Source organism: Nycticebus coucang, chromosome 16, assembly GCF_027406575.1.
Source record: "Nycticebus coucang isolate mNycCou1 chromosome 16, mNycCou1.pri, whole genome shotgun sequence".
NCBI lineage: Eukaryota > Metazoa > Chordata > Mammalia > Primates > Lorisidae > Nycticebus > Nycticebus coucang.
In genome coordinates this window covers 89,264,914-89,289,157 of record NC_069795.1, presented here as the reverse complement: position 1 = coordinate 89,289,157, position 24,244 = coordinate 89,264,914, and the positions used below count along the sequence as shown (strand labels likewise).

The 24,244-nt window shown below is 37.3% G+C and overlaps 1 protein-coding gene across 1 annotated transcript in view; it reads left to right on the top strand.

Annotated features, from left to right (window-relative positions):
* VPS8 (VPS8 subunit of CORVET complex) overlaps positions 1–24,244 on the top strand; it is a 329,884-nt gene that overhangs the window by 71,418 nt on the left and 234,222 nt on the right. Inside the window, exons 16-21 of the mRNA XM_053565122.1 lie at positions 7,516–7,686; positions 15,792–15,866; positions 16,651–16,686; positions 18,051–18,141; positions 18,574–18,620; positions 19,837–19,926. Coding sequence (XP_053421097.1) covers positions 7,516–7,686; positions 15,792–15,866; positions 16,651–16,686; positions 18,051–18,141; positions 18,574–18,620; positions 19,837–19,926 — 510 coding nt within the window. The remainder of the gene's footprint in view (positions 1–7,515; positions 7,687–15,791; positions 15,867–16,650; positions 16,687–18,050; positions 18,142–18,573; positions 18,621–19,836; positions 19,927–24,244) is intronic.

Genomic DNA, 24,244 nt, shown 5'->3' with positions numbered 1-24,244 from the left:
AAAAGAAGAGAGAGAAAGCAGAACGTTCACTGTCAGAATTATGGGACTTTATGAAGCGTTCCAACATACGAGTTATAGGAATTCCAGAAGGGGAAGAAGAATGCCCCAGAGGAATGGAAGCCATACTAGAGAATATTATAAATGAAAATTTCCCAAACATCACCAAAGATTCTGACACACTGCTTTCAGAGGGATATCGGACCCCAGGTCGCCTCAACTCTAACCGAGCTTCTCCAAGACACACTGTGATGAACCTGTCCAAAGTCAAGACAAAAGAAAAGATTCTGCAAGCTGCCAGGAGTAAGCGCCAGTTGACCTACAGGGGCAAATCCATCAGAGTGACCGCAGACTTCTCTAATGAAACTTTCCAAGCAAGAAGACAAGGGTCATCTACCTTTAATCTACTTAAACAGAACAATTTCCAACCCAGAATTCTGTACCCTGCTAAGCTAAGCTTCAAAATTGACGGAGAAATCAAATCATTTACGGATATACAAACATTGAGGAAATTCGCCACAACAAGACCAGCTCTACAGGAAATACTTCAACCTGTTCTGCACACTGACCACCACAATGGATCAGCAGCAAAGTAAGGACTCAGAAATCAAAGGACAGAACCTAACCTCCACACTGATGCAAAAGATAAAACTAAGCAATGGACTCTCACCAAATAAGACGAATAGAATACTACCACACTTATCAGTTATCTCCATAAATGTTAATGGCTTGAATTCCCCACTGAAGAGACATAGATTGGCTGTCTGGATTAAAAAACACGAGCCATCCATTTGCTGTCTGCAAGAAACACACCTGGCTTCAAAAGACAAATTAAAGCTCCGAGTCAAGGGTTGGAAGACAGTTTTTCAGGCAAATGGAATTCAGAAGAAAAGAGGAGTTGCAATCTTATTTTCAGATACATGTGGATTTAAAGCAACTAAAGTCAAAAAAGACAAAGATGGTCACTTTATATTGGTCAAGGGAAAACTACAACAAGAAGACATTTCAATTCTAAATATATATGCACCCAATTTAAATGCTCCCAGATTCTTGAAGCAGACCTTACTCAGTCTGATCAATATGATATCTGATAATACCATCATAACAGGGGACTTTAACACACCTCTTACAGAGCTGGACAGATCCTCTAAACAGAAATTAAACAAAGATATAAGAGATTTAAACGAGACCTTAGACCAACTATGCTTGATAGACGCATATAGAACACTCCACCCCAAAGACAAAGAATATACATTCTTCTTATCACCCCATGGAACATTCTCCAAAATTGATCATATCCTGGGACACAAAACAAATATCAACAGAATCAAAAGAACTGAAATTTTACCTTGTATCTTCTCAGACCATAAGGCACTAAAGGTGGAACTCAACTCTAACAAAAATGCTCGACCCCACCCAAAGGCATGGAAATTAAACAATCTTCTGTTGAATAACAGATGGGTGTAGGAAGAAATAAAACAGGAAATCATTAACTTCCTTGAGCATAACAACAATGAAGACACAAGCTACCAAAACCTGTGGGATACTGCAAAAGCAGTTTTGAGAGGAAAATTCATCGCTTTAGATGCCTACATTCGAAAAACAGAAAGAGAGCACATCAACAATCTCACAAGAGATCTTATGGAATTGGAAAAAGAAGAACAATCTAAGCCTAAACTCAGTAGAAGAAAAGAAATATCCAAAATCAAATCAGAGATCAATGAAATTGAAAACAAAAGAATCATTCAGAAAATTAATGAAACAAGGAGTTGGTTTTTTGAAAAAATAAATAAAATAGATAAACCATTGGCCAGACTAACTAGAAATAGAAAAGTAAAATCTCTAGTAACCTCAATCAGAAACGATAAAGGGGAAATAACAACTGATCCCACAGAGATACAAGAGATCATCTCTGAATACTACCAGAAACTCTATGCCCAGAAATTTGACAATGTGAAGGAAATGGATCAATATTTGGAATCACACCCTCTCCCTAGACTTAGCCAGGAAGAAATAGACCTCCTGAACAGACCAATTTCAAGCACTGAGATCAAAGAAACAATAAAAAAGCTTCCAACTAAAAAATGCCCTGGTCCAGATGGCTTCACTCCGGAATTCTATCAAACCTTCAAGGAAGAGCTTATTCCTGTACTGCAGAAATTATTCCAAAAAACTGAGGAAGAAGGAATCTTCCCCAACACATTCTATGAAGCAAACATCACCCTGATACCAAAACCAGGAAAAGACCCAAACAAAAAGGAGAATTTCAGACCAATCTCACTCATGAATATAGACGGAAAAATTCTCAACAAAATCCTAGCCAATAGATTACAGCTTATCATCAAAAAAGTCATTCATCATGATCAAGTAGGCTTCATCCCAGGGATGCAAGGCTGGTTTAACATACGCAAGTCCATAAACGTTATCCACCATATTAACAGAGGCAAAAATAAACATCACATGATCCTCTCAATAGATGCAGAAAAAGCATTTGATAAAATCCAGCATCCTTTTCTAATTAGAACACTGAAGAGTATAGGCATAGGTGGCACATTTCTAAAACTGATTGAAGCTATCTATGACAAACCCACAGCCAATATTTTACTGAATGGAGTAAAACTGAAAGCTTTTCCTCTTAGAACTGGAACCAGACAAGGTTGTCCTCTGTCACCTTTACTATTCAACATAGTGCTGGAAGTTCTAGCTAATACAATTAGGCAAGACAAGGAAATAAAGGGAATCCAAATGGGAGCAGAGGAGGTCAAACTCTCCCTCTTTGCTGACGACATGATCTTATACTTAGAGAACCCCAAAGACTCAACCACAAGACTCCTAGAAGTCATCAAAAAATACAGTAATGTTTCAGGATATAAAATCAATGTCCACAAGTCAGTAGCCTTTGTGTACACCAATAACAGTCAAGATGAGAAGCTAATTAAAGACACAACTCCCTTCACCATAGTTTCAAAGAAAATGAAATACCTAGGAATATACCTAACGAAGGAGGTGAAGGACCTCTATAAAGAAAACTATGAACTCCTCAGAAAGGAAATAGCAGAGGATATTAACAAATGGAAGAACATACCATGCTCATGGATGGGAAGAATCAACATTGTTAAAATGTCTATACTTCCCAAAGCAATCTACCTATTCAATGCCATTCCTATCAGAATACCGACATTGTACTTTCCAGATTTGGAGAAAATGATTCTGCGTTTTGTGTGGAACCGGAAAAAACCCCGTATAGCTAAGGCAGTTCTTAGTAACAAAAGTAAAGCTGGGGGCATCAGCATACCAGATTTTAGTCTGTACTACAAAGCCATAGTGCTCAAGACAGCATGGTACTGGCACAAAAACAGAGACATAGACACTTGGAATCTAATTGAACACCAAGAAATGAAACTAACATCTTACAACCACCTAATCTTTGATAAACCAAACAAGAACTTACCTTGGGGGAAAGACTCCCTATTCAATAAATGGTGTTGGGAGAACTGGATGTCTACATGTAAAAGACTGAAACTGGACCCACACCTTTCCCCACTCACAAAAATTGACTCAAGATGGATAAAGGACTTAAATTTAAAGCATGAAACAATAAAAATCCTCCAAGAAAGCATAGGAAAAACACTGGAAGAAATTGGCCTGGGGGAAGACTTCATGAAGAAGACTGCCATGGCAATTGCAACAACAACAAAAGTAAACAAATGGGACTTCATTAAACTGAAAAGCTTCTGTACGGCTAAGGAGACAATAACCAAAGCAAAGAGACAACCCACACAATGGGAAAGGATATTTGCATATTTTGAATCAGACAAAAGCTTGATAACCAGGATCTATAGAGAACTCAAATTAATCCACATGAAAAAAGCCAACAATCCCGTATATCAATGGGCAAGAGACATGAATAGAACTTTCTCTAAAGACGACAAATGGCTAACAAACACATGAAAAAGTGTTCATCATCTCTATATATTAGAGAAATGCAAATCAAAACATCCTTGAGATATCATCTAACCCCAGTGAGAATGGCCCACATCACAAAATCTCAAAACTGCAGATGCTGGCGTGGATGTGGAGAGAAGGGAACACTTTTACACTGCTGGTGGGACTGCAAACTAGTACAACCTTTCTGGAAGGAAGTATGGAGAAACCTCAAAGCACTCAACCTAGACCTCCCATTCGATCCTGCAATCCCATTTTGGGCATCTACCCAGAAGGAAAGAAATCCTTTTATCATAAGGACACTTGTACTAGACTGTTTATTGCAGCTCAATTTACAATCGCCAAAATGTGGAAACAGCCTAAATGCCCACCAACCCAGGAATGGATTAACAAGCTGTGGTATATGTATACCATGGAATACTATTCAGCCATTAAAAAAAATGGAGACTTTACATCCTTTGTATTAACCTGGATGGAAGTGGAAGACATTATTCTTAGTAAAGCATCACAAGAATGGAGAAGCATGAATCCTATGTACTCAATCTTGATATGAGGACAATTAATGACAATTAAGGTTATGGGGGGGGGAAGCAGAAAGAGGGATGGAGGGAGGGAGGGGGGTGGGGCCTTAGTGTGTGTCACACTTTATGGGGGCAAGACATGATTGCAAGAGGGACTTTACCTAACAATTGCAATCAGTGTAACTGGCTTATTGTACCCTCAATGAATCCCCAACAATAAAAAAAAAAAAAAGAGAGATTTCTTTTTGTATTCAATTTTGTTATTTCTTTTTCTAATAGGTGTTAATTTGAGAATAGTATTCTTGCAGTATTTATGGGCTTCTGTGATTAATGCTTTTAGGACCTCAATATCTGATATTCAGAGAAACATTCCATATATTCAGGAATATAGGCAACCCTAAAAACTAAAAAAAAATATTAACAAGGTTTATACTTTGGAAAGAGGAGAGCTTTATTTCTTACATTGGGTAGCAACCTGGTGGGTGCCCATTCCAACAGATTGGGAAGTGGAGACCAGACCAGAGGCCAGGCATATGTTGTTGCAGGAAGACAAGGCCCAACGGAGAGAAAGAGCACCCAAACACCACGTTTATGAGAGGAAAGGTTTTATTCACCAGCCGGGAGCTTATGGCATAGAAGAATTCCAAATGGCTGCGCTCTCCGACTGCCTTGGTCTTTCCCTTTTTATTGACAGTCAAAAATTCCACCCCACAGGTACCCTTTTCATTGGCCAGTTTGAATCAAGCGAGAGATGCTATTCCAGCCCCTATAAAACTGCAGGATTTTACAGAACTTGGAAATTTCCAAGTTTTGGGAAGTTAAGTTTACAAATTCCCAAGAGCTGAGTCACTATGGCGAGGACACTGCAGGTGTATCCTTCTGGTCTCCTTGAGAAGACCTGTTCTTCTAGACCTCACCCTTCTCGGGTATCCTCTCTCAATGTGATTTTAGTCTCTTTAAAGAAGAGACTAAAGGGAACAGGATTTTATACTGAACAGGGTAGGCAAATATACATATCCACAAGCCATAGGAGGAGTCATGAATATTTATGGAGGGAAATCATACACATCTAATTGTGCTTCCTCACTCCTATACCATATTGGCTGGGAGCTCAGTTTTAAGCTCTTTCTAGGGTCCCCTTAGCTGAAGGAGGTCCATTCAGTTAGTAGAGGGCTTAGGATTTTATTCTTAGTGCACAGGCAATGCCTCATCTTTCTTTTTTTTTTGTAGAGACAGAGTCTCACTTTTACCGCCCTCGGTAGAGTGCCGTGGTGTCACACGGCTCACAGCAACCTTCAGCTCTTGGGCTTATGTGATTCTCTTGCCTCAGCCTCCCGAGCAGCTGGGACTACAGGCGCCCGCCACAATGCCTGGCTATTTTTTTGTTGTTGCAGTTTGGCCAGGGCAGGGTTTGAACCCACCACCCTCGGCATATGGGGCCGGCGCCCTACTCACTGAGCCACAGGCGCCACCCACAATGCCTCATCTTTCTAGAAAAAAGGACTAAAAGTGTTTTTTTCCTAATACATATATAATTTTCCAGTGTATAACTGAAATAGATATTTTCTTTATAATGCATGATTCATTAATTTTAGTTGTACATTGCATTTTAAACTCACATATAGACAGATTATTGATTTAGAAATAATACTTTTTTCCATGCACATTTCATGAAATAATTTTGTTCGACTCTTCTGAGACCAGTGTTTTTGTCATCACCAGAACCCCTTGTCTGATCGCTGGACACAGTTTGACAGAATTTGTCATGATCACTTCTGTTTAAGTTGTTTGAGATGCAGTACTTTTGTTACCTGACAAAGAGGGTCTGGCCACCTGTCACTGTCAGCCAATATACAGAGACTGGGACAGGGCAGATGATTCTGGAGAACAGTCAGTGAAAGTAGCCTCTCCAATACTATCCTTCAATTTCCAAAATTATTGTTTTATACATAATGTTTCACAATATAGACCACAATAACCCTCATTTTAAATAATAAACAGTACAACTCAGTGACAGTCTATTACATTTCCAATTCAAAAATTAATTTCCTAAATCAATCTTCCTAAAGCAAAAACCAGAATAGCCCTTATTTTAAATAATAATCAGCAAAACTCAGTGACAGCCTATTACAACATTTCTAATTCAAAAGTTACTTCCTAAACTATTCAATGTGGGCATCTTTAGGCTGGGAGCTAAATTTATAAAATAGTAAGAATGACTGGAGATGAAAGTCACTTAGGACCTAAAATGACCAGAACAGCAGTGTCATGTCCAACCTAGCCTGACCCCATCTTATTCTCACTACGTGTGCTTTTACTTTTAAAGTTTGTCACTGGAAAATTTTTCCCCAACCACAAGTAGCCATTCTCCTAACAGTGAGGCTGTTGGTGTTGTCATGGAGGTGATGGTTAATTGCATTGTTTTGTAAATTACCTTTAAAAGGCTTATTTACAATAATGTCAGCTTGACTAATAGTGAGGGTCTACTTTCAGGAATAATCAACTTGTGAAGGTTCTTTGTCTCTCCTTCTCTCTCTTTCTTTTAGCCAGGTGACTTTTGTATCCTGAAAACTAGCAGTGATAAAAGTGGACAAGGCTAAATTAATGTGTCTTTCCTACTTTGTTTTTCAAAATAGAAAAAATAGCTGGGCGTTGTGGTGGGCACCTGTAGTCCCAGCTACTTGGGAGGATGAGGCAAGAGGATCCCTTGACCCTAAGAGTTTGAGGTTGCTGTGAGCTATGACGACAGGGTACTCTACCCAAGGCAACAAAGTGAGACTCTGTCTCAAAAAATAAAAGTAAAAGCAAATATATCCTTATGATCTATTTGTTACAGGTGTTAGGCTTCTTTTATACCATGTGTCATTTTAACACCATCAAAACTCAGTCGTTTTTTGTGTACCTACTATTCTTTGGACTGTCACTGATTGTGTTGCTATGAAAGTTATAAGATCCTCAATGTAATTTAACTAAGTGGCCAAGCTCTCTTCTTGTAAGGAATGATGATTTGGGTTGGGTCTCACTTTTATTTTGCTGTGTGCTTGAATTGCAGTGGATAAACTCACGCACAATTGTGCTCTTAGATAGCGTAGAGAAGTTGCATGTGATTGATCGGCAAACTCAGGAGGAATTGGAAACAGTGGAAATCTCAGAAGTTCAGTTGGTCTACAACAGCAGCCATTTCAAATCACTAGCCACTGGAGGAAATGTCAGCCAAGCACTGGTAAGGGTGACCTGTTATCTTGACATATGCTTTGATAAACCTGATAATTTGTTTTGTGGGGGTTTTTTTGTTTTGTTTTGGGGGGTGGTTTTTGTTTTGGTTCAGAAATAGGAACTCTGGGGAATTATCTGTCTTGAAAAAAAGATAACCTCAAACCTGTCTTGAGGTTTTTCTTTAAAAGTATAATAGATTGAAGTATGGATGTGTTTGTAAGTATTCAAGGATGTAAGTTAAAATAATACTTTCTATTAAATTCTATATAGAAATATGACTAATTTAACTTAATAACAAAGAGTTTTAACTTTTATACTAAAATAATGAAGTGAAATAAAAGATTTGTGAGAAGGAAATTGTAAAATCAAAATATTTCAGACAGTTTAATCTGGTGGCAATAAACCAGATAGATTTAAGAGATAAATAGCAGAGACAGATAGCCTATTCATTTGAGTGATAAGGTAAAGGCTTGAACAGATATTTACTGTGGTTACTAATAAGCAAAGATAGCTTTGACAGAAAGAAGATTCTTTAGGAATAGGAGAAATTCTTTATGATAGATGAAATGTAGGAGCCTAGAGAGGATGACATAACAAGAGTTACGGCCTTAAGCAATTTATACAGAAGTTTATTGTTAAACACTTTGAATTACGATTTCATGATTCCTAAACTGTTCATCTTTGAGTCCAGGAAACCTGAACTGTTGTGAAACTTCCATGGCTAATTTCTTGAAAAAAAAAAAAAGCCAACAATGGTCATATTTAATGAGTGACTTGCCAACAGAAAATTACCCAAACTCTCTTATTACCCAAAATAATTTAAAGAGGTTTATTCTGAGCTGAATATGTGGAAATGTTGCAGGAAGATGAGGCCCACCCAAACACCATGTTTAAAAGAGGAAGGGCTTTATTTCAGCCCCTGGAGCAGTGGCAGACCCAGAGTCCCAAAATGGGACTGGCTCAGTCTTCTCCTTACTATCTCTAGTCAAAAAGTTCCAGCCCAGGGGTACCTTTCTTTTTCTTTTTCTGTAGAGACAGACACTTTATTGCCCTTGGTAGAGTGCTGTACCGTCACAGCTCATAGCAACCCCCAGCTCCTGGGCTTAGGTGATTCTCTTGCCTCAGCCTCCCCAGTAGCTGGGACTACAGGTGCCCGCCACAACGCCCGGCTGTTTTTTTGTTGCAGTTTGGCCAGGCTGGGTTTGAACCCACCACCCTGGGTATATGGGGTTGGCACCCTACTCACTGAGCCACAGGCGCTGCTCCAGGGGTACCTTTCTTATTGGTCAGTTTGAATCACACTGGAGAAGCTGGCTCCTGCAGGCTTTTACAGAAGTGGAAGAAAGCTTTAGTTTCCAGGTCCCAAGAAGTTAAGTTTCTACAAATTCCTAAGAGTTGAGTCACCGCAGGGAGGACCTCCTAGGTGTATCCTTGGGATCTCTTTGAGACGACTTCTGTTCTCTTAGACCTCACTTTTTCTGGGTATCCTCTCTTAGGACCATGGCCCAGAGAGCCATGGCCAGGATCCTTGAGCAATTGGTCTCACCATGGTTGGATTACAGTTTGGTTTTACAAATTTCAGGGAGACAAGAATATAAAATAATAAATTAAAACAGGGAAGGTGCATATTGGTCGGGCCCCAAAAGTCAGGTTGTCTCAAGTAGGAAATGATAGATTATAGTTGGGTTTAAAGATTGTTTGATTAATACTTGGTTAAAGAAATGAAGCTTTGTCAAAGGCTTGGAATGTCTGTTAATAGAGATAAGCCCCCTGGACTTACACTCCAGCTCACAGGATCTGTTAAGTAAATTGATTACCTGGAGGCTTGGTTTAAGCTTTGTCTTGCCTAGCCATAGGCCTGTTAATGAGTTACAAAGATTCCAAAAAGGGAAGGGAGCTTGAGGAGGCATGTCTGACTTCTCTTCTTGTGGCCAGCAACTCAGTGTTAGGGTATTTCTGGGGTCTCCATATTACTGAAAATTTGATATTTGTTCCTGCGGCCAGATGTAGACTTGAGGGTACGTGGTTTGAGAAAAAGGAAAGGGAAGTTAATTAATTTGCCAGCAGATGAGGTGGATGGCAGACTCTTGTCCTAAAGTACCATAATTCCCCCTTTAAGCAGAAATACAGAGTTTTAAAGGGAGTTTTCAGCTTCAGGCTATTGTTGTCTCCTGACCTCTGCCCTGCCCTGCCCTGCCCTGCCCTCACAATCCCTTGAACTATCTTACAGTACAAAGAACAAACAGTCCCCCCCCCCCCCCCATTGCTGCCTCAGGCAGGAATACAGGTTTAATTTCCAAAAAGAGTGAGGGGGTTTTAAAGAGACAGTTTGTAGAACATTTTTGCTCTTTTTCAGGCCTTTGCTTCTGTTACACCCATGGCCAAGAGGGGGCCCATTCAGTCATAGGGGTGGGGGGAGCTTAAAATTTTATTTTAGTTCACACACTATAGCATGATATGTAAGCTTTTCTCAAATCTTCCTCATAGTCAAAGTATAAAATATATATGAAAGGGTCTTCCAGCTCCCTGATTTTAAAAATAAGAAAATCCATAATAAGAAATGGTAGTACAATAGAATTTACTAAAGTAATAATTGTTACTGTCCCACAGTTAGATATTTATTTGTGTTTGAGTTATTATTAAAAATGCCTGTGGCTCAAAGGAGTGGGGCACTGGCTCCATATACTGGAGGTGGTGGGCTCAAACCCAGCCCCGGCCAAAAAACTGCCAAAAAAAAAAAAATACTATTAGGGTGGAGCATGGTGGTTCCTCCTGCCTAGCATTTTGGGAGGCCTAGCCAGGAGGATCACTTGAGGCTTGGAGTTTGATACCGACCTGAGCACAATAACAGAGGAAAAACTAGCTAGGCATGGTTGTGCACACCTGGAATGATAGCTATTCTAAAGACTGAGGCAGGAGGATCACTTGAGCTCAAGAGTTGGAAGTTAAAGTGAACTATGATAACTGCACTCTAGCCAGGGCTACAGAGAGAGATCCTCTCTCTCAAAAATAGACTTTGAACTTGCACTTTCAGTCAAGATGGAGTAATTGGGGATTGGATTTACTCTCCTATCTGAAATAACAACAACAAAAAAAGGAAGGGAAAAAAAGAACAGCTCTTAAGATATTGGATATCAGTAATGAAAGACAATAGTCTTTAACCAAAAGAGGAACAAATGCCCTGAGCTCCATGATTGTCTTCACTTTCTTGAGTTTCTGGACTATGGCTTGAAGCCTAGAAGACTCCATGAGTTAAGAATACAGAGCTGAGTTTACAGGAAGACAATGGAGGGAGGAATTTGCAGGCAGAGCACTGGGGAGGAAAGCCCTGTCAAAAAATCCCCTGAAAGAGAATCCCCATGAGTATTCAGAGACTACAGATCAGCAAGTACATGTAAGGAAGCTATCTAAGGTCAGGGAGAGAGCCGTTTGAAAGGTTTAGAGAGAACTGTATTTAGTGCTCACACAGGTCTGCAAGTAGTGCTTCTTACACCAGCTACCATAAAAAGCTTTGTGATTCACGGAGGTATCTTGCGTCAGTAGTGGGGAATAATTAGGGCCAAAGCAAATGTTCTGCTGATCCCCACTAAAAAATCTTAAAAGCAAGATCAGAAAGGATCAAACTGTTTCTAAGTTACTTAAGTATCTCACAAACAAAGCACAGAAACAAAACAAAGAATATTAATAGGAATACAAAAAGTTCCAGAACCCAACAAAGTAAAATTCACAATGTCTGCCACTCAATCAGAATTAGTAGTTAGGCAAAGAAGAAGAAAAACAGAACCTATAATGAGAAAAATCAACCCAAATTCATTTATAGCTGATACAGATGTTAAAATTAACAGATGAGGACATAGCAGTTATTATCATGTAACTATAGACCATATGTCTAAAAAGTTAAGTGGAGATATGGAAGATATTTAAAAAGGTGCAAATTAAATTTACAAAGATGAAAATTATAGCACTTTGGAATAAAGTATACTACATGGGATTAGTAGATTAGACATTGTAGCAAAAAAGAGTAGTGAACTTGAAGATAAAGCAATAGACATTATGCAAAATGAAATAGAGAAAAATAACTTAAATAATATTAATGAGCTATTAGGCAATATCAAGTAGTCTAATTATATGTATAGTTAGAGTCTTGGAGGAGAGAAGAAATTATAGAAAATAATAAAACTTTCTAAAATTGTAAACACATATTCAAGAAGCTCAGTGAACTAAACATAAGCAAAATAACTATCAATTAATCAAAATGAATGATAAAAGAGAAAAATTTCAAAGCAGGAGGAGGGGGATAAAAAGGCACATCAATTGGGCGGCGCCTGTGGCTCAGTCGGTAGGGCGCCGGCCCCATATACCGAGAGTGGCGGGTTCAAACCTGCCCCGTCTGAACTGCAACCAAAAAATAGCTGGGCATTGTGGCGGGCACCTGTAATCCCAGCTACTCGGGAGGCTGAGGCAAGAGAATCGCTTAAGCCCAGGAGTTGGAGTTTGCTGTGAGCTGTGTGATGCCATGGCACTCTACCGAGAGCCATAAAGTGAGACTCTGTCTCTACCAAAAAAAAAAAAAAAAAAGACACATCAATCTGCTCTCACACTCACAACTGCCCTTCTGCATTTAATGTGCAGAGGGGCAGTGATGAGAATGTAAGTAGATTTCTCATCAATATGTAGTGATCAGTACATAAGTAGAGAACAAGTACTTGAAAAGAAGCTCAACATTATTGATTGTTCAGGAATGAAAATCAAACTTGTAATAAGATACCACCTCACACCCACAGGAGGGCTATAAAAATTTAAAAAACAGACTACAACAAATGTTGGCAAGAATGTGGAGATATTGGAATCCTCGTATGTTATTGATGAGAATGCAAAAATGGTACAAATACATGTACTGTGGAAAATAGTTTGGCAGTTGATTAAAAAGTTAAACATACTATTTCCCTCTTATCCAGAAATTCTCTCAGGTGTATTCCCATGAGAATTATAGTTGAAAATTTAAAAATCCCTCTCTTAGTAATTAATAGAATAAGTAGATAGAAAATCATTAAGGGTTTAGAAGACTTGGGAAAAAAACATGATTGACCAACTTGACCTAACTGACATTTAAAGAATTCTCCCCAACAAAAGAAAATTGCCAATTTTTTTCAATTGCACATGGAACGTTCATCACCAATATAAGATTATATGAAAGACCATAAGCCCAAATTCAACAAATTGGAAAAGACTGACATCATCAGGATAAATCTGGAGAAAACCCAAGTATTTGGAAGTTAAACCTAAGTAGCTCATGGATCAAAGAAGAAATCACAAGGGAAAATAGATATTTTGAACTGAATTTAAATGGAAATACAACATATCAAAATCTGTGGTCTGCAGTTAAATTGAATTTTTAAAGAGTAATTTATAGCATTAAATACTTAGAAAAGATGAAAGATTAAGTCAGTGATTTAAGCTTCTACCTTGATCAAGGAAATAGAAAAGGAAGAGTAAAACAAACTTACAGTAGATAGAAGGAAGAAATAATAAACAAGAAATAATAAATTAATTAAATACAAAAATGAACAAACAATAAAGAAAATGAAAAAAAACAAAAACTGTTTCTTAGATGAATAAAATTGATAAACCTCAAGTAAAGTTAATAAGACATAATTACCAATATGAGGAATGAGAGAGATGATGTCACTCTAGGTTCTGTTCATATTAAAAGGATCATATAAGTAACTTTATGTCCGTCAAGTCAACAATTTTATTTTATTTTATTTTTTTTTGAGATAGAGTCTTACTATGTCGCTCTCGGTAGAGTGCTGTGGTATCACAGCTCACAGCAATCTCAAATTCTTGGGCTTACATGATTCTCTTGCCTCAGCCTCCCAAGTAGCTGGGACTACAGGTGCCTGTCACAACACCCGGCTATTTTTTGTTGCATTTGTCATTGTTGTTTAGCTTGCCCAGGTTGTTTTTGAACCCATGAACTTCAGTGTATGTGGCTGGCACTGTAACCACTGTGTTACAGGCACTGAGCCCAATTCAGCAATTTTAGAAGAAATGGAAAAATTTCTTAAAAGACACATACTACCAAAACTGACTCAAAAAAGAAATAGAAACTAAGTGGCCATACATCTATTAAGTTAATTTTGTAAGCTCTCAACTAAGGTGCACAGTGTAAGGGCATACAGCATACTCCCTGGGTAAAGGGCTCAACTAGAACTTGAACATTGCCTAAGAAACACAAACAATGTAACCTAATCATTCACACCCTCATATTAATCTGAAATAAAAAAATAAATAAATTTTATAACTAAACATTCTGCAAAGAAACTTTAGGCCTGCCCGAAATGCTTCATTGGTGAAGTCTGTCAAACATTTAAAGAAGGAATAGTACCAATTCTACTCAAACATCTTTTGGAAAATAGAGAAGGGAGCACTTAACTTGTTTTATAAGGCTAGCTTAACTCTGAACCAAAGACATTTTTTTTTTTGAACCCAATGACATTTTAATAAAGAATACAATGTCCTCGTGAGCATTGACAAAATCCTTAATAAAATATTGGCAAATAAAAAACAGCAGTCTATAAAAATAGAAATAAAACTGATTAAATGGTGTTTATCTAAGGTATGCAAGGCTGATTTAGCATTTGAAAATCAGTGTTATTACCGTGCCAGTAGATTTTTAAAAACCCATAAGATTATCTCAGTAGATACAGGAAAAATATTTGAAAATATTAAATATCCATTCCTGATTAAAAACTCTGAGCAAAGTAGGAATAGAAGGGAACTTCTTCAATCTGATAATCAAAGGCATCTACAAAAATCCTACAGTTAACATGAGACTTAAAGTAGCATCACCAAAAATACAAACAAAAACAAAACTCTAATAAATTGTCCTTTAGAGAAAATGCAGAAGACAGAAAGAGCATGTTAAACAATTACATGGGCATGCAGTCAGCAAAATCCAAGTATCAGGAAACTATAGAACAGTTCTAGCTTTTTTTAAACTTTAAGGGAAATAAAACATCAAGAGAGATAGAAGCGAAACCTGTAGATTAACAGAGACTTAAGAGCCATATCTACCAGCTGCAATATGAGGACCTCGTTGGGATCTTGATACAGACAAATGAATTGTACAGAAGCAAAACAAACAACAAAAATCTCAACAATGTTTGACGTTTATGACAGTATGAAATCCAAACACTGATTGGCTATTTGATTTTGAGGCCTGATTGTTAATTTTTAAGGTATGTTAATGGATTGTGGTTATGTCAAAAAAGAATTTGTTTTTAAAAACGTATACTGAATTTTTGCAAATGAAGTATTCAAAATCTGGGATTCACTTTAAAATTATACTGTATTCTAGGCGAGTGGTAGGAATGTAAATGGAACAAGATTGGTGATGAGCTGTTCATCAGTGTAGCTGGTTGTTGGATGCAGTCAGTTCTGTTATTCTTCACCTTTTGTATACATTGATAGACTCTCACAATGAAAATTAAAAAAAAATTGTTATAGCTATCAGTTATTGACCACATATATTTTGAGAAATTTATAAATATTAACACATTAAGCCTTAGGGACACTGTAAGATTTTTCAAAGATGGGAAAACTAAATGCCAGAGGTTTGAAATTTGACAACATACAATATATGTAAGTGGCAAAGCCAAAATTTGCAACCCAGTTTCTCTTTTATTTTGCTGAACTATGCTGATTCCTATGTTCCGTGTTGCTTTGTCTTCCTATTTCCTCTTTTGTTTTATGTTGATATTTATTTCAGAGAACTTAGAGGCACCATTTTCAGCCAGCCCCATTCATTGCCAAAAGAAATGACTGTTACTCAGCAAGGAGCAGGATGTGATAGTTTCCTTTTAGATTTAGAAGGTGGCATGTTTCTTCCCCTTTCCACGGCTATATGTAAGCAGGGAATTACTTCTTAAACTTTGTCTTTTCTGTCACTTCTAATGTTAAACTGGCAATTGATCAGCATTTTTCCCCCCACTTGCTTAAAGGAATGAAAACCATGTTGACCTAAAATGTTGTCTTTATAGCTGACATTCTTTAAAACTTAGACTTCTAATGCATGCACTTTTAACCTTTTTTATATTTTTTCTTTTATAGGCTTTGGTTGGAGAGAAGGCTTGTTACCAATCCATTAGTAGCTATGGTGGTCAGATCTTTTATTTGGGGACAAAAGTAAGCTCTTTCACTCTGTGGCTTTGGTGTTTTGTGTATCAGGATAGTTGGGGCTGAGGAGGTTGCTGGTAAAGAGGGTGCATTGCAGAGTGAATATTGATCAGCAGTGATCCAAAACATTTTGTGTTAAAGTAATCATGATTTTTAGTTAATTTATTTCCTTTACTTTTAGACGTATTTTTACTTTCATTTAGGTGCCAATAGGTAATAGAATGCATATTTTCTTGATTTAGGGATGTACTTTCATAAGCTTCCTTCATATTTATATTTTCAGAATGAGGAAGATACCTAATCATGAATATTTGTCATGTAATTAAGACGGCCTTTAGCTTTAATCGGCTTATAGAATACACTAAAATGCATTGAGGCCTTTGAGACATAGAATCATTGGTATAGGAACCTTTTGTATATCAAAATTGTTCCTGGGGTTTTTTAAAAAAACCTTAATATGGAGAAACATTTTTTTCATTATTAAAATTCATTCAAAATGTTGCCAAGTAAGTACAGGAAAAGGAGCTTGGCCCCCCTTTTTTTTTTTTTTCCCTCGTCCATGGAATTGACTCCTTGGATTATAGAATTAATGACCTTTAAGTGTTTGTTTGATTTACTATTTAATGTAGGTCCTTGAAGACCCTTTAGTAAATTCTAAGATATACCCCTAAGTATAGTATGTAATGTTTTTACTTAAAGATATGGAAAATGAGATTTGGAGCTGAAACATATGTGTTTCCCAAAAAAGTCTGTTAAAGATGATCAGTTTAATTTCTTTCTCTTTATTTTCTAGTCTGTTTATGTGATGATGCTGAGGAGCTGGAGAGAGGTGAGTTCAAAGTAATTTTATTTGTTAGAACTACCAAATTGATGGGCGGCGCCTGTGGCTCAGTCAGTAAGGCGCTGGCCCCATATACCGAGGGTGGCGGGTTCAAACCCGACCCCGGCCAAACTGCAACCAAAAAATAGATGGGCGTTGTGGCGGGCGCCTGTAGTCCCAGCTACTCGGGAGGCTGAGGCAAGAGAATCGCTTAAGCCCAGGAGTTGGAGGTTGCTGTGAGCTGTGTGAGGCCCCGGCACTCTACCGAGGGCCATAAAGTGAGACTCTGTCTCTATAAAAAAAAAAAAAAAAGAACTACCAAATTGATAGCATCTTAACATTTCTGTTTTGACTTTGCTGAAGAAGATTATTTGGATTTGTGCTTCTTAATTTCAGGAGTATAAATCAAAACGATTATAACTGTTAGGTACTTGATTTGCTAAAACTGACTGTATATGTTAGAATTAAGTTTAATGACGTATATTTGAAAATTTAAAATAATAGTGGCTTAAGCCAGATTTCTTTCTCGCCTGCAAAAACAATCTAGAGGTAGATGGTCCATGGCTAGAATGGAGCTCCGTGAGCTTCTGAGTATACTATCACTGTTCTATCACTTTTGTGTTTGAATTCTAGTCTCAAGGTCATTTTATAGTCCAGTATGGTTGCTAGGGCTCTAGTTGTTAAGTTCACATTCCAGGAAGGAGGAAAGAAAAAATAAGGGCCAGTCCTTACCTTTTAAGGTGACATCCTAGAAATACCATACAGTGCTTCCATTTATCACTGGGCAGAGCTTAGTCACATTGCCCTAAGTGACTACAAGGGAGTCTTAGAAATGTCCTTCAGCTGGTGTATTGTTGTATTAAACAAACTGTGTGTGTTATCAAGGAGGAGGAACTGATGTTGTCATTTCTCCTACAGTAACATTCCAGGTTTTCCCCCTATCCATACTTAGACCCCGTAAGTCTCTATCCTATCCTATAAAGCAGAGGTCCTCAAACTTTTTAAAGAGGGGGCCAATTCACTGTTCCTCAGACCGTTGGAGGGCCGGACTATAGTTTAAAAAAAAAAACTATGAACAAATTCCGATGCACACTGCACATATCTTATTTTGAAGTAAAAAAACAAAACGGGAACAAATACAATCACACCGCCTCATGTGGCCCACGGGCCATAGTTTGAGGACCCCTGCATAAAGTCTTTGTACTATCCAATCCTTTAAGATATGATTTTTCTTGGAAATAAGATATTCATATAGTATTGAAATAATTTGTGCTATTAAGAGCAATTTCTGGAAAGATCTTAGGTAGAATAGGAATTCTGACTGGTGATTGATCAGACATAGGGGCCTGGGGTCTCTCACTTATTTGTTTCAGAGAGTGGATCATCTCCTGAAACAAGATTGTCTTACAGAAGCCTTGGCTCTTGCATGGTCTTTCCATGAAGGAAAAGCGAAAGCAGTAGTAGGTGAGTAGACAGATTACCAGCATGGCAGACATTGTTTTTGTGGAGTAGAGAGAATGAATAATACTGATCACTCATAGAACACTTTTAACTGCACGTTTAGGAACTTTATAAACAAGATGTTAATAAACCTAACACACTTTACTTTTAGTAAAGAAGGTTGATGACAAATGTAGGGTATTAAAATTAAAATGTTACTTTTAAAATTATTTTTTAAGGAAAATTTACTATTAGAACAAAATAGAAGCGCACTGATATACTGTCTGGTGTGAAGGATGTGCGGTGTTGCTATCATGGCATGTTCTCTGACAATTGATACCTAGGGACTGTTATAATTGCATCAATTGTAAGCACACATTAAGAATAGAAGACACATAGTTTCACTTCTGGGGATGTGGACTAAATTATTATTTATTTGATTTTGTATCTCTGCAGGATTATCAGGGGACGCCAGCAAGCGAAAAGCAGTTGTTGCAGACCGGGTGAGTATTTTAATAAGGTAATTACTAAGATATAGTACAGATTTGCTTCTGGTATTTGCTCATATCTTCAGGTATGATTAGGTAAATGGCTACAGTCAAGGAGAGAGTTTGTAAAAAATAAGTCAGGTTATATCTCCCTGGTGTCGTCTTAAATACTTTTTAAATTCCTTCTTAACCCCTCTTCTTTTATCCTTTGCCTAGTCTTTTATGAAGATGACAAAGTAGTAAAATAGCCAAAAAATAGTAGAAATGAGGAGGCAAACCCAGGGATTTAGATGGTTTATGAACTGAATTATAGCCCATGAAAAGTTGACGTTTGTTAGTTCTTATGAGATATGCTATAGTGTAAATGTTTGTGTTGCCTGGAAGTAGCAGAAAGGTTTATGTTTTAATATTATTATTACTAATTACTATAAATATGATTGATGCTTATATTTAATGTTATCCTTTTGTTCCTGGTCTAGAGTTGGTTGAATTCATTGATTATAAATGCTTTGGTAAAAATTATATTCCAAATTAGTATACACTAATGGAAAACATGAGTAGAAATTGGTCACACTTTAGACTCCAAATGATTTGCTCCTCCATACTCTTTTTTTTTTTTTTAATTAAATCATAGCTGTGTACATTAATGCAATTGTGGGGTACAATAATGCAATTGTGGGGTACAACGTGCTGGTTTTATATACAATTTGAAATATTTTCATTAAACAGGTTAACATAGCCCCATGGCATTTTCTTAGTTATAGTGTTAAGACATTTGTTTTCTACATTTAGTAAATTTCACATGTACCCTTGTAAGATGCACCATAGGTGTAGTCCCACTAATCACCCTCCCTCCACCCATCCTTTCCCTTTTCCTCCCCATCACTTTCCCCCATATTTTTGGGCCGTAATTGGCATGCTCTTTAGAGAAGCTCAGCAGAGGATTACTGAAGAGCTCAACTTTAAATTTTTTTATTTCCTAAGCAATATATTACTAAAGTCTAGAACATGAAGGTATTTCTTAAGAAAGATTAGTAAGTTCTAGCCCAGAGGCTGAAAGAAATTAGGCTAGGATTAAAGAAAAATTAGGAAACAAAGACACTAAATATTTTAATTATATTTTTATTATTACAAAGCCTGATTCTGTGTTATTTAGGAGGCCACATATATTAGAAATTGAAGAATTTTAGAGATATCTCTTAATTTCTATGCAAGGCTGTTTTCCTTACAGATGGTAGAAATCCTATTCCATTATGCAGATCGAGCTCTGAAAAAGTGCCCAGACCAAGGAAAAATCCAAGTGATGGAGCAGCATTTTCAGGTATACCTTTGCATGTGCCTTTGATCGTGTTGTGAGTAGCTCTAATACTGATATTTTGTATTACTCGAGAATGTGACTTTCATGTTGTCGGTGAACATTTTTTAGTATTTAAAACTTTATTTCAGGGCTTATGGGACATTCTAAGTGAGTAATTTCGAAGTAATGGGCATACAGTCAACTGGAAACAGATGCATAAAATGTTGTGGCGTGTTAGTCCTTAGCTACTTAGTACTGTGTGGAAGGAAAGGATATGTGTTAATATATGAAGGTGCACACCTATAAATTGACACCTTGTTGATGACTAACATTTATGTTAAGTAGGCTATTCAGAGAAGAGGTGTTCTGCCAAGGTTTAAATTTAGTTCTTCTAGGAGCACCTGTGATTCAAGAACAGCTCAGTTACAAAAAAAAAAAAAAATACGATCTCTAAAATATGCTAACGAAAGACCTTTAGTTTATCCTGCAACTTAGTGAAAGTGAAAGCCAAAGGGCTTAAGTGGTTCTCTTGCCTCAGCCTCACAAGTAGCTGAGACTACAGGGGCCTGCCACAACGCTTGGCTATTCTTTTTTAGAGACGAGGTCTCGCTCTGGCTCTGAACTAGGCTGGTCTTGAACTCATGAGTTCAGGCAATCCACCCACCTCGGCCTCCCAGAGTGCTAGGATTACAGGCGTGAGCCACTGCCTTTTAATGATATTTCTTATAATCCATGAGCATGAGATGTCTTTCCTTCTGTTTACATCTTCTTCACTTTCTTTGATTTACGTTCTGCAGTTTTCCTTGTAGAAGTCTTTCACTTCCCTGGTTAAGTTTATTCCAAAGGTTTGTTTTTTTGTTGTAGTTATCATAAATGCTTTTTTCCCCTCAGCTGTTTTATTGTTGGTGTATAGAAATACTACAGATTTTTGTAATTTTTTTTTATATTCTACAACTTTATTAGATTTATTTATCAGGTCTAGGAGTTTTCTGGTGGAGTCTTTAGTTTTTTTCTAGATATATCATCTGCAAAGTGGGACAGTTTTACTTCTTCTTTTATAATTTAGATGCCTTTTATTTTTTCTCTTACCTGATTGCTGGCTTGGACTTCCAACACTATGTTGAATAACAGTAGTCTTGTTACAATTCTTAGAGGAAAAACTTTCAGCTTTTCCCCATTTAATATGATGTTGGTTGTGGGCTTCTATTATATGAACTTTAATCTGTTGGGAAGTGCTCCTTCTATCTGAGTTTTTATCATACAGAGATGTTGCATTTTATCAAATGCTTTTTCTATGCCTGTTGAAATAATCATTTTTGTTTTTCATTCTGTAGATGTGATGTATCATACTTATTGATTTATGTATATTGAGTCATCCTCTCATCCCTTGGATAAATCCTGCTTGCTTATGGTCTATTGTAATATGCTGTTGGATTCAGCTTGCCAGTGTTTTATTGAGCACTTTTGTGTCTATGTTAATCAGGGATATTGGCTTGTATTTTGTTGTTGTTGTGTCCTTGTCTGGTTTTGGAATCAGGGTAATACTGGCCTTGTACGACCAGCTAAGAAGAATTCCCACCTCTTTGATTTTTTTTGGAGTAGTTTGAGGAGAATTGATGTTAATTCTTCTTTGAAGGATTTGGTAGAATTCAGCAGTGAGGCCATCCGGTCCTGGGCTTTTCTTTGTTGGGGGACTTTTTATTACTAATTTAATCTCATCCTGTGTCCCTTTTAACAAATAGTTGAGTAGTCAGCAAACTTTTTCTAAAAAGAGACAGATGGTAAATTTTAGGCTTTGCAGGCCATAATGGTCTCTATCATTTTTTTTCTTCTTTTTGTTTTTGATTCTTTGCTTTTTTTTAAAAACAGCTATTTAGAAATGCAAAAACTATTCTTAGCTATGAACAATACAGAAAAAGGCTTTGGGCAGGGTTTGGCCCATAGGCTAACGTGTGCCTTGCTTGGTCTAATACATATTAGGCTCCGGCAGTAGTGAGTGAAATATGCCTGCCTGGTCCTTATTGTTCTAAAGTTTGCAGTCTAATCAAAATAATTCTTTGTTTGCATTAATAGAAATATTTAGAAGAAATCTAGGGATTTTGAAGTTCTGAAGAGCAAGTGCAGGTTCTATAGTTTCATGTCTCTATTTGATGATCATAACTTTGCAAGACAAGAACAGATATGGCTAGTGAGAGCTGAGTGTATCGGAAGAGCATTTGGCTTCCTGGACTTCACTGTTAAATGCCGTACTCGTGAGCTTCTGGTGGAGTAATTTTCATTACTCTTTTGGCTAGAGGATTATTAAGCTTATCAGTAGAGAAGGTGAAATAAGCCCAGATAAAATATAAAAATAAGTAAGTTACGGGGCGGCGCCTGTGGCTCAAGGAGTAGGGCGCCGGTCCCATATGCCGGAGGTGGCAGGTTCAAACCTAGTCCCGGCCAAAAACCAAAAAAAAAAAAAATAAGTAAGTTAGGAAGAAAACATATAGTAGAAAGAAAGCATTTGAAAGTAAAATGTTTTGGGAACAGTACCTTGTATATAAATATTATATTTTATATCAAGGCAGCATAGATACAAAAGAAAGCTTAATCATTTTAATAAGAATATATCTATTACCAAGAAGTAGTAGGGTGGTATTTATGAAAGAACTCTGGCTATTGGAAGGTGTACTTTATTTAAAAAAAATAAATAAATAAAAAACAGCCAATAGGGAAAGGCAGAAGAGGCAAGTGGAATGAGTAAGTGTGTATGTGTATGTGGAATGTACACACTACAATGCTGGGGGGGAGATGTGGTAGAAGAAGAAGAAGGAACATCTAGAAGAAGAAAGGAACAAATGTGATGCTCTGATGGAGAAATACTAAAGAATCTCAGATGACAGGGACTAGAGATGATTTCAGACAAGATGATAAAACTTATAGAGAAACAGTAGTGGTAATGGTAGTAACCATCTAGATGGTCTGTTACAAGTCTCACTCTGATAATTGCATAAAATTTTTGATTTATCAATGATAATAGTCTCAGAGGAAGTAAAAGAAACAATGGAGGGAACCATTATTCTGGAGTTAATTTTTACTAATGAGTAGGGAAGATACTTATTGCATAGACTCTTGAGAAAAAAATTATTACTTTATTTTAACAAGTAGCAAAGAAAAATATATTGAGCATGAAGCAAAGAAAAATATATTGAGCATGAATCCTGTATTTTCGAAAGTAAATACTTCAGAAGAAAATATGCACACATTTGGGTGGTGCCTGTGGCTCAGTGGGTTGGGCGCTAGCCCCATATACTGATGGTGGTGGGTTTGAACCCGGCCCCGGCCAAACTGCAACAAAAACTAGCCAGGCATTGTGGTGGGTGCCTTTAGTCCCAGCTACTCGGGAGGCTGAGGCAAGAGGCCTAAGCCCAGGAGTTGGAGGTTGCTCTGAGCTGTGACGCCATGGCACTCTGAGGGCGACAAAGTGAAACTCTGTCTCAAAAAAAAAAAAATGCACACAATCTCATGGCTGTAGGCTCCAAAAAAGAGTGGATTCACAAGGAATAGGAAATTTTAAAATTTTGAGAAGATAACCATGAGCAATTCAAGGAGAAAGTAATGTTGATAGAAAGATTTGTCTGCAACTTATAGAACATCTACAAATATGGAGAAAGGCAAGTACTGTGAACCTTAAGACCGTTAGAAAGGAGATGGTATGGTTCAGATGGTGCCTACAAAACATGAAGGGGAAGAAAAAAGGAATTTGTAACAAAGATTCACCGAGCACACACTATGCCAGGTACTACATAAAGTGTGTGGCATTCATTTTTATTCTCATAACAACCCATGGGGTAAATATTTTTATCTTTATTTTATAGATGAGGACATTTAGGCTTAGGTTCAGTGATATTTCAAGGTAATATTGGAGCCAGGACTCAGATCCAGGTCTATCTGACTTTAAAGCCCAGCTCTTCACTAATCATTTCACTATACTGTTGTTTTTAGAGCAAGCATAGGGAAAAGATGGGTGAGACTGGGTGGTGTTAATGAAGGATCAGGAATGATAATTGATAAACATCTTAATCTCAACAATTAAGATGTTTAATGCTTACTATGTGGCAGGTACTGTTACAAACCTTTTATACATACTAACTCATTTAATTCTTAAAACTCTGTAAGATAGGTACTGTTACTGTTCATATAGAGAACAGTAATGAGAGGTTAAATAACTTTTTCTAGGTCACACAACTATTAAGTGATAGAGCTAGGATTTGAGAGCTTGGATTTCAGGGTTTACATCTGGTCTACTACACTATACCATACAACAACACTTCTTATTTTGTCTCTATTTTCATGAACCTAA